General features: G+C 35.4%; 1 protein-coding gene across 1 annotated transcript; it reads right to left on the bottom strand.

Annotated features, from left to right (window-relative positions):
- Positions 1–313: 313 nt before the first annotated feature.
- LOC112784991 (mitochondrial phosphate carrier protein 2, mitochondrial) lies at positions 314–4,750 on the bottom strand. Its single transcript, XM_025828388.2, has 6 exons — positions 4,097–4,750; positions 3,128–3,489; positions 2,794–2,837; positions 1,902–2,116; positions 1,671–1,795; positions 314–661 (listed from the first exon to the last, which is right to left on the bottom strand). Exons 1-6 carry the CDS (start codon positions 4,367–4,369, stop codon positions 577–579), a joined length of 1,104 nt encoding a protein of 367 aa, XP_025684173.1. The 5' UTR covers positions 4,370–4,750; the 3' UTR covers positions 314–576.
- Positions 4,751–11,765: the final 7,015 nt, after the last annotated feature.

Raw genomic sequence — 11,765 nt, 5'->3', positions numbered from 1 at the left:
AATATTTTTTTTTGTATATGTCGTTGTTAAACAATCATTTAAAACTCAACTTTCATACAATTAGCTCTTGATGATTAGTTGAAAACGTTCATTTAATTATTGTAGTTATTATGAAAAAAACTAAAACTAATTTTAAAAGAAGAAATACAAATGTATAGATAATATTCTTTCGAGTCGATTTCTAAGAAAAAACATCAATCTTATTTAAATTTAAAACTTGATCATTATAATGGACATCTAATATGAAATTCTCAAATTAGCTATTAAGTGTCGAAAATTGAATAAAAAATTATTGTGAGATTAAATTTAATAATTTAGTAAAAGCAAATAAATATTATTATTATATACTACTCAATAAAATTCTAAATTATAGTGGGTGCGCTTGTCCCACACCCTAATGAATAGATCCGTCCGTGGGAGTTCCCCTCTTTTCTTTCTTTATTCCCAAACTTGGACACCTCCATTCTTTTTTTGAAATGAATAAAATCACTAATCTTTGAAAGAAAAAAGAAAAAACTAATGCTTCTAGCAAATCCAACAATACTTAATGATTTTTAATTTTTATAATGTTTGCGATCAAGCAACTTCTATTGCCCTCTGAGATGTAGAATCGGAAGCAAGAGTAGTAGTAGTGGCAGGAGCAGCACCACCGGTAGTTGGCCTATAAATATTTTAAAAAAATCGTTAGATCATACAAATGCAGAACATGATATATCAAATTATTTTCGATATGTAATTTATTTATTGAACTCTTTTAAAATAAAATAACATTATATAAGAGAATATCAATACAAAAAGACAATAAAAACAGTCAATATGGATTTAGATGTATAACTATTAAATATTGGATGTGCAATTTTTTTTTTTACTATTTTTATTGTTTCATAGCAAGATTGTATATGATATAGCTTTTATACATAAAAATATTAACCTTTTCTTATAAAAAACTAGTATAGATTACTGTTGATATGTCTATGTTTTGTGAAATTTTATAATAACATTTTCAATAAAGTATAATAAATGAAAGAATATTATTGTATATTAGCATAATAATATAATTAGTTGTCAAAATAATTTATAAAATATTAAAGATTTGTTTGAAAAAGTTCAGAAGTTACTTTATTTAATTTTTAAATTACGAAAAGTCACAATATTATTATTTGGTATATTTTTTAAATTTAACTTGTGACTTTTCAAAAAATTATTTAAAATATTTATAAAGTTAAAAAAAAGTAACTTTTTTCAATTTTTCTTTTCTGTGATTAAAAATTAAATTTAAAATAATTTATTTATAAACTAATTTTAATATAAACTCTTATATTTTAAGCTCTTTTTTCAAGATCTTAATGAAGTTTTTTTTATCCAAATTGGCTAAAAGTGTGTATCATTTTATTTGTTAGACGTAAAAAATGAACTAAATTAATTCTTTTTAATTAGACAATGATGTATCATAAAATAATTTATATTATATATTATTATCTTATTAATAAAATGATTTATCTAACTTGTAGTTGTATTTTTTAAGAACTATATAACTTCAAAAATCAAATTCAATCATTTTAACTATTAATTCAATAACAATATATAACACATTTTTTTGGGGGTATTGCAACTAAACTCAATTATATTTATATATATGACTTAAATTGGGGAAAAAAAAATATACTTACAGGCCAACAGCAACTTTGAATGAATCATAAATGAGCCATTGAGATCCAGTGAGTGTTCCAATCATAAATATACGAAGAGGCAGACCACGGGTTGCTAGTCCCCATAATCCAAGCCTATTAACAGCCTGCAACAAATTAATAAACAAACTTGTCAATATTTCACATGACACCATATTTTTCATTCATAGAAAACAATTGAATTGAATACTATATATATGTTACTCTACTTACATCAGCAACAGTTGCCCCTTTAGAATTGTTGAGGAAAGAGACAAGGTTGTCAGCAGGATGAGAGACAAGGGCACATAATATTCCAGCTATGTATCCACCTGCAAAGCTCACACCAAGTTGCACCATTTTACTGCTTTCTTCCTTTGTTGTGGGAATCATATGCTTATATATCATCTCCACTGTGTTCTCGTATGAAGCAAACTTCATCATTGTATCTGCAATTATTACAAATTTAATTATCTTATTATGCTTCAATTACTCAATGTAACTAACTTTTACAGGCAACTTGGGTTAGTTGAGCTGTTAGTTCACTCGTCAACTTAAACAAGTGTTGGGTTCTATCCCCTTTATTACCACTTAAGAGAACTAGAATACACACATAAAACTTTTGTCATAGGAGATGTAGTTCTGTCCCTATTTGTAAGTTACTAGGTATGTTATTATTTATGATGAAATTGCTACTATGTACTATCACTTGCATGCAATTATTAACAGAGTATTGGATTTGTTATTTATCTGTCTCATGATAAAAGTCATTTGAGCAAATCATATATAGCTGGATCATGATTTCAGACACCAATGAGTAAAGGAGTTTGTAAGAGAGATGATTCAGGAGGGAATGCAGAAATGATAACTGAATTAACTGGTATCTAACTATTAATGGGGGACTTGAAAGTATAGTTGTGAATGGATTGGATTGTATGAAATTCAAACCCAACCAAATTCAAACCAATTTGTGGTTTAATAACCAAATTGGAACTGGTCTTTTTAAGTAAAACCGGTTTAAAAATCGAAAAAATAAAACCTGGTACCGGATTTTGTTGAACATAGCAGGAAATGTGAAAAGTTGAGAGATTAAAAAATAAAAAAAGAACAAGAACCACCAACTTACATGGAATCTGCCGTCCCCACAGAGGTACAAGTCCCTTGTACAGCCTGAAACAACACCATATAGCAAGTATCTAACATGAGAAACATTGTGTTCATTCTTCCATTATCCAACATTAATATAAGAGCTTTACTTTTTAAGTATTAACAAGCAAAAATCTTTATTAAGTACTTTGTCTAAAATACTTAACATAATACGTATCAACATCTTAGCTATCATCTTCACGCGAAAACACTTTATATGCTAAATGATACGATGCAATGTTTGAAGAAAAATGAGTTTGTGTAACATTTCTTGTAATTAAAGCAATCAATATTTGTGAAAATTACAAGCATACCCTGAGACTCCTTCCGCTCTGACCAACTTAGGCAGGCCATCGGAGAGTCCTCTGGCGAAGCCAGGCTGAGTCTGAACTCGAACCTTGACGGCCTCAAACGGACAGAGTGCAAGCCCAGCAATGGACTCGGAAGACGCCGAACCGGCAAGGTAGATGAGGGTCTTATACTTAGTTGCAAACTCAGGGCCAGCAAGATCGGAATAGTATTTCTTGAAGTACTCATAGAGTCCATATTTGAAGGCACCTTGGGCATGGTACCCGAGAAGGGTAGGTGCCCATCCCCTGAAAAATCCCCTAAGCCCTTGTTCCCTATACAAAACTCCGAATCCAGAAGAGACGCTCTTGTACTTAACAGGGTCAATCTGAAATTATAATAATGTTCAACGCCAACTATACATTAGTTAAATTAAAACTTAAGAATATATATAAAAAAATATACACTAAAAATAAAACAAAAAAAAATGTTCCACTCATTTTTTATTATATTTAGTCACTACTCATATGAAGGTATCTTTATGCAAACACGACAAAGAAAAATCATTACATGATGATTTAATCAAAATTAAAGCGCAGTCAAAAGGTGACTAATGGAAACAAAGATTACATTATTGATTGAAAAATAAAACAAAATATTATTTACATACTAAAATCAGTTATCATGTATTTGTGTATAAATATATGTAGTTTAGTTTATTTTAAATGTATATTTTATATTTTAATATGCATTTTAAAAAATTCAAAACCAATAATTTTTAGTATTTTTGACTATTATTTTATCAACACAAACACTAAATTATTTTTAACAAATAAATATTACAAATACAAATTATATATTTTTGTGTATAAAATTTTATAAATATAAATACAAATTATTATTAATCATATAATATTATTCATGCATTTTAATTTTATACTGATTTTAATAACTAATTTAGTTTATCTAACATGTTGAAAATAAAAATATCTGACCTGCATGTTACATTTGACAAGGTCAAGAGGCGTAACCGCCGTGTGAGTGAGGCCACAGCAGAGGGCTCCCCCGACGGTGCAAGCAGCATAGTACGCCGGCGAGAACATCTCAATTCGTCTTCCGGAAGGTTCCTTGGGAGAACCAATCATAAAGTTCTGACCTGAAGAACCTGATGACAAAGACGACAAAGAAGAGGAAGAGGAGGAGTAGAGGAAGCTGGGGATCAGAGAAGAAGAAGAATGGCTGCTTCTGTCTGAAACTGAGACAGCCATTGATGCAATAGTAGAGAGATCGATTCAACAATTAATTTGAGGAAAATATTATGGAAAGAGAGAGATACGGAAAGGACCACTTTCTTCTTTAATTTTTAATTTCTCCTGTTTCCTTGGAATAGATTCAATGCTTTTCTACATGCAACTACATACTGCCTCTTATTTATACTAAGAAAAAGTGCGACAGAATGTTCCATGTGTGAAATAAACTAGTCTATAACCGTGTTCGGCACGGTTCAATTGAGTTTTTTTTTTTTCTTTTTTATTTCCCTGCGCTAAATTACGTACATTGAACAAACTTATATAGAATAAAGTAGTACCCAAGATGGTTCTCTTACATTGAACCAAATTCTTAATGCAACATTTTAATTCTCAACATATTATTTTATTAAACAAATCATTCTAATTTATAGTACAATAATTAATCACAAGTAAAACTACTTTTAATAAAACAGAGAAAGAGAAATAATATTTGTATACTCAATTTACAATTACTAATTATATTGAGATATTCACTTATTTTTACTTATCTCATTTTTATTTTCTCTTTTTAAATTTATAGTTAGATAGTTATAATACAAGGCTATCAGGTTATTTTTGACTAGTAAAAAATGGTGTGTAAACGGAAATCTCTTTTAAATTAAAATGGTTTTATATATACCGTTGAAACTTCAAAGGTTCCTTGGAGTAATGGAATCTTCGTCTCCATGTGGAGTAATGGTTCAATTGTGGAGGCATTCGTATTCCAGTATGTCACAAGATAGAGACGTCAATTGATGAATGTGATTCTCCAGTTCAATGAAGGTACGTGTCTTTAGTAATTAATAAATATATGACCCTAGTCAGATCTTTGAAAGATCAAATAGAATACTTTTTTTTTTTTTTGGTTTAGAAACGAGGTAAAGAAACTTGGAAAAAGAGAGTTCTAATTACAAACTAAAGTTACCCCTTGTTCATCATCTGAGAAAAAGACTATTATCTCTCTTGGAGGAATATTCCAAAAGTGGAACTCAATATCTAATTTTAAATTTTTACATGCCAGATAATCAACACATCTATTGCTTTTTCTGTAAATACAAAAAGAATGTTAAATAAATGACCATTTGTACCCATGAAAGATAAAAACGCTGACATTTGTACCCATGAAAGCTCGAAACTAATCTTGTACCCATGATAGATGCTGTCCGTGTGACAAAAATGCCCTGGCTTGGATCTGAGCTTGGTTCGTGGGTTTCCGAACCTACGTGGCACTCCCAACGCTCCCCCCCAAATCTGAGCCAACCATTCACCATCATCATCTTCATCTTCTTCACCATCACCATCACCTCAGCACCGCCACAGCCACCTCCCTTCACCACAACCTCCGGCGACAACCCACACCGCCGTGCCCCTTTCTCTTCTTCTTCCCCTCTTCTCATCTCCGCTGAGCCCAAAAACCACAGCGCCAGCTCCTTCTCTCCACAGATAGCAACTAAATAGTAATAACTGTCATCTAAATTCGTACCTGAGGGGACACAAGCACAACCTGAAGAACCTTGGAATGTGAAGCTCCTCCATTCAAGGCCTCTCCAACACCCCGAGGCAAAGTTCCTTCCTTGTTTATCTCAGCGGCACCATTCGCATCTGCAACATATAATAAAAATAAATAAATAAATAAATAAGTAGACAATTGGACTCAATGAAAGGAAGAAGCATAAAAATGAAATATGAGTAGCAAGAAAACTGAAATTAAGGAGTTTGTGAGACAGAGGGACTACTGAGAGAGCAGAATGGCGAAGAAAGAGAGAGAAAAGTGGTGGGTTTGGATCTGAAGTGAAGAAAAGTGAATCGGCGAACAAGGGGAAGCTTTGGGCGGAAATGAGAAGTGTTTGGTATGTTAAGGGATTTAAGACCGTTGATGTCCATTGTTGACACTTGACACCACCCCCACACTCACTCACTCACTCACGCTCTGCTTCTTCCTGCTGGTGCTGTGGTTTCTAGGCTCAGCGGAGGTGAGAAGAGGGGAAGAATAAGAGAAAGGGGCACGGCGGTGTGGGTTATCGCCGAAGGTTGTGGTGAAGGGAGGTGGCTGTGGCGGTGCTGAGGTGATGGTGATGGAGGTTATGGAGGTTATAGTTATGGTGATGGTGAAGAAGATGAAGATGATGATGGTGAATGGTTGGCTCAGATTTGGGGGGAGGGTTGGGAGTGCCACGTAGGTTCGGAAATCCACGAACCAAGCTCAGATTCAAGCCAGGGCATTTTTGTCACACGGACAGCATCTATCATGGGTACAAGATTAGTTTCGAGCTTTCATGGGTACAAATGTCAGTGTTTTCATCTCTCATGGGTACAAATGGTCATTTATTCAAGAATGTTCTATTCTCTGTTTTATAGGACTATTGATGATTTCTATAACAGCCTTCGAGTCACATTCCACTCTAACTTTTTTCAAACCCATAGTCCAAGCCAATTTGAGACTCTGATCTATTCCCTACAATTCTGCTTTGAAGGTAGTGCAGCTGCCTATGTTGAACAAAAATTTTCCTATCCATTTACTATTCTCATTTCTCAATAAACCTCCACACTCGGCCTTTTTGGTGAACGCACTCATAGATCCATTAGTGTTGAGAGTGATCCAATCACAAGGAGGGGGGGTGCCATCTGATGAGTTGTTCTTTTCTGGGTCTTCTGTGAATTCTTCTTTCTTTTTTCATTGTCAAATGCTTCCCTAATCTCTTCTACTTCCTTCAAAATCTGCAGGTGAGGGTGGGGCAGTCTCCGATAGTTCTGCTCGTGAACCTCCCGGTTTCTCCAGTTCTAGATCTTCCAGACGGTGACAATGAATATGTCTTTCTATTTAAGGTTAGGGTTTATATTCAATTGGTTGAATAAGTTGAATTGTGTCCAATCTTCAAAATTGAGGGCAAAAAATTTAGGTACTTCTTTTGGGTTTAACAAATTCATCCAATCTGTGTAACTCTGGTGTAGTTCCTTAAAGCATGGAGCGCGCGTCTTCTTGTTTTCCGGCACAAAAGGGGCAATCTCCTTGTCCTCCATACATTCTGCCTTTTCTGGCGTTGGTGAGTAGTCTGTTGTGACACATCTTCCAGGCAAAAACCTTTGCTTTTTGCGCCCCCCTCCATTCCCATATGGTCATCTAACTCAATTGGTATGGTTTTGACCACCCTGCCAGTGCCTTAAAGGTCGTACCAGTAGAGAATTCACTATCCTCTGAATGAATCCAAACTAATTTGTCTTCTCCATTTGCAATCCTTCGTGGGGGTGCGCTAAGATCTTCTTGATGATTTCTTCAGGTAGGTATATCTCTGTAGTTCTATTAAGTTCCATTCATCGCTTGCATTGTTCCATTCCCAAACTGTGCTTTCCATGTCTAAATTGTTCTGTATTGTAAATGGCAGCAGGGATCCCACCTCTTCAACCCAATAATTGGTCCAGAATTTAGTGGAAAGTCCATTTCAAATAAGGGAGAAGGACATCTGGTTGAATCTGGGCCATAATTTGACTAGCTCTCTCCACAGGTATGAATCTGAACTTTTGGCGCTTGGTAGTGCATTTTGGTGTTCTTTGTATCTGTACTTGTGTCGAAATACTTTTACCCATAGAGGTTCTGGTTCCTAGTTCAGTTGCCAAATGAGCTTGTAAAGGAAAGCTTCATTCATTAAGTTTAATTTTTGAAACCCAAGCCCCCCTCATGTTTGTGCGGCATAAAGTTTTTCAATTCACTGCATGGTAATTTCTTTCTTTTCATCATCTCCCCAAATGAAGCTTCTTTGAACTTTCTCTATTTTCCTGCATATGGACTTGGGAATTCTCTCGTGCTGCATTTCAAAATTTAGACTTGGGCTAATAACAGGTTGCGCAAGAGTAATCCTTCCCGTCTGTGATAAACACTTACTTTTCCACCCCTTGAGTTTTCCTTGGACTCTCTCCAGAACCGTTTTATAATTCTCCTTGCCCTGTTTGTTGTTGTTTAGCATGGCACTTAGGTATCTTCCAATCTCCTTACTCTCTTGGAAACCTGTTTTGGCCAAAATACCTGCCTTGATATTCGCACCAGTATTTTTAGAGAACACTATAGAGGTTTTGGTTGCATTAGCTTTAGGACCTGAGGCTTTACAAAAGCTGTCTAGGCAGTCCTTAATCATTTCGATTTGCACTTGAGTAGCTTCCGCAAATAGAAGAAGATTATCCGCAAAGAGGAGGTGTGAGATTGTGAGTCCATTTCTCCCAATTCTGAAGGGTTCCCAATGCTCTTCGTTGACCTGCATTTAATAAAAATTGTGATAATTTATCCAAGCAAATAACAAAGAGATAAGGGGATAAGGGTTCTCTGGTGCACGAAATTAGAACTCACACAACTTAACCGGCAAGTACACCGGGTCATCCAAGTAATAACTCAGGTGAGTGAGGGTCGATGTAAACCCCGTTAAATTAGTAAGTAATTAGCCAATAAATTAATTTTTAATAAAGAATATTAGAAATACGAATATTATATCAAATTAGGATAGAGCTCATCGAAACGAGAATTTTGACACTAATTTCGAAGAAGTCGGTCCAAGATTGGACCGAACGGGCTGAACCGGTTGAACCAGACCTAAACTGGGCCCATGGGCCCAACCGGCCCAGCAATTAAATGAGCCACGGGCTCTTCTTTCTCCTCACTTTCACAATGCGCTGAAGACAATAATAGGGGAGAAGAGAAAGAAAAATTCCTCGAACCCTTACGGTGATTTCAAAACGCCGTAATTCCTCCGTCCGAGCTCTGATCGCTGCACCGTTTGCAGCCACGCGTTCACCGCGTCGAGCTCTACATATCTACCAAAACAATTTTATAGGTAACCTGCTATTTCACCTCAGCCTCTTCTTCCCCAATTTTTGGAAAATTAAGTGGAGATATTGAATTTCTTTACTCTTTGATGTTTTAGGATCCAATTAGCTTAAGGAAAACGTTTACTCTTGCTTATGTGAAGCTTGGGTAAGGTGAGGATATCATAATTCCATTTTAATTTTACTGAATTTATGTTTTGGATATTAAAGTGGGTATATATGTGTTATAAATGTGTATTAGGTTGTGAATAAATAATTGGAGCTTGAAATTGTGGATATGGGAACTTGGAGGAAGCTGTTTTGTTGAGGTTTTGGGGCTGTGTTGGTTTTAATTAAATTGCCTTGATCATTATATGGAAATCGGCCAAGGTATGGTTTAGGTTTCTTGCATTTAATATATAATATTCTTTGAAAACTTAGGCTAGATGATCGTAGGATAAGTTGGAACGAATGTGTATATTGTGGTTTAGTGTCTTGTTATTAAATATGGATTGATGTGGTGCTGATTAGTTGAAGGATTGATAAATTGTTAATCATTGATTTGAGAGCACAAGTATGTAATTTATGAACTATGGTTTGGTTGTGGGATTTTGCATGTGTACATGTAGTTGTTGTTGTTGGATTTGGTATGTGTATATGTATTTGTAATTGGTGTGAAGTGTGATTTTCATGGTGGTTATGGTGTTGAGGAAGAAGGACTTCTTGGTGCTAGCATATGTAGGTTATTGTGTTGGAAACATGGGAATTGTTTTGAATGAGGAAGAGATTTTGTGAGTTTACAAAAGTTTATTTTTGGCCGAACTTCAGCGAGGCATAACTTGGCTTTCAGACCCTCAATTTGCTTCTAACTTGTTTTGAAATGAAAATTGGGTTCGTGATGTTTATGCCATTCGAAGAACAAGTGAAAAATGTTTTAAATTGAAGAAGTTATGGGTGTTGGAAGATTTGATCTCAAAACTGGTTTTTGATACAATTCTGCAGTTTTGTACAGAATCTGTTTTTTTTAAAAGAACGTACGCCCACGTGTACGCGTGGCCCACGCGTACGCGTGGCATGGAATTTTGGCGATGCGTACGCGACTGGTCCCATGCGCACGCATAAGGGGTTAGCAAGAATGTCCACGCGTATGCATGACAAAGGGACGCGCACGCGAGCTGCAGTTTCACACTCCCACGCGCATGCGTGAGCCACGCGTACATGTGACCTTGTTCCAGCAAACATGATTTTTGAAGTTTTAAAACCTATTTCAAACTTTTAAACCTCTATTTTCAATCCTTTAGTCATAAATAGTAGTATTAAACCTGATAATCAGATGAAGTTAGGAGATGGGGATAACTTGAAGGTGAAGTAAAGCTGAAAAGTGATGAATTGATTATGAAATGTTACGGATGATCATATATGATACTTGGCTGGATTATTCAAATGAATGATTATGTATGATACTTGGCTTGAATGATTAAATGATCTGAGATACGAGATTCCCTGGATAAAGTACCGTGGCTTGCCACCACGTGTACCAGGTTGAAAACTCGATACTCTGTTGACCCTACGACGTAAGGGTGACCGGGCACTTATAAATTCTCGAAAATGTTAAACCCCATTGAGTAATATTGATTATTTGAGAAAAAGTTATGCATAGACTCTTGGGGATGCACGTCGAGGGACAGTCTAAGGTTTTCGGACTTGTCGGGTTGGCTGGATCGGATAACCGACAGATGAGCCTCATCAGCCATAAGACAGGCATGCATCATATGCATACTACTTGAATTACTTGTTTGTGCATTAACTGGGTGTGCCTAAGTGTACTAGCCATGTTAAATGTATATTTGTTATCTGCAGTATTTGTAACCTTCTTGTGCTTGGCTTTATCTGTTTATTTGTCTGTGAAATGCTGACGGAGATGGAGGTATGGAAGAATGGCAGTATAGGACTTAGATTTTAAGGTTAAGTTAAGTTAGGCTTAGATACTCTTAGAAAACCACCTTTTATGGCTTCTGCCTAATACTTTAAGCTTTATAATCTGAGTGTCGGCGTTCTAGGATTGCCTCTGGCATTCCCAACACCTTATATATTATGTGTGTGGCACCTTTACCATACTGAGAACCTCTGGTTCTCACCCCATACTATGTTGTTGTTTTTCAGATGCAGGTTGAGAGGCATCTCGTTAGGCGTCTGGGCTCCTAAAGCGAAGTAGTTACTGGGTTATTTTGTTGTACAGTGATGTATATATGTGTACTTAGCTTTCGCTCCGCATAACTTGTTCTTTTTTATCCTCTTAGAGATTTATGGAGAGACAAGATTTTGTTTATGTACATTTGGGTTTTGGATATGTATATATATGTGTGTGTGTGTAAATATTCTTCGGCCAGCCTTGACTTCACGGGCTGAGTTAGGAGCTTGTTATTTTGTATCTTTCGCACTCTATTCCTACTTTTATTATCTTATGTTTGATAGATACAGTTTTCTTAGCACGCAAGTTAACTCGTTTCTTGAACGTTGCGTTTTTATTTCCCTAAAAGATGTTTTCCTTTAAATACTAACCTAATAATAAATGCTTAACCTA

The sequence above is a fragment of the Arachis hypogaea genome, chromosome 20 (assembly GCF_003086295.3).
Source record: "Arachis hypogaea cultivar Tifrunner chromosome 20, arahy.Tifrunner.gnm2.J5K5, whole genome shotgun sequence".
NCBI classification, from domain to species: domain Eukaryota; kingdom Viridiplantae; phylum Streptophyta; class Magnoliopsida; order Fabales; family Fabaceae; genus Arachis; species Arachis hypogaea.
The sequence above is the reverse complement of the archived record's forward strand: the minus strand, read 5'-3'. Positions and strand labels throughout refer to the sequence as shown.

Coding starts and splice junctions, on each gene's coding strand:
- LOC112784991 (XM_025828388.2), bottom strand. CDS start 4,369: ATGGCTGTCTCAGTTTCAGACAGAAGCAGCCATTCTTCTTCTTCTCTG. Junction 3,490..4,096: donor TTGTCAAATGTAACATGCAG/GTCAGATATTTT, acceptor TTATAATTTCAG/ATTGACCCTGTTAAGTACAA. Junction 2,117..2,793: donor GTGGGGACGGCAGATTCCAT/GTAAGTTGGTGG, acceptor TAATAATTGCAG/ATACAATGATGAAGTTTGCT.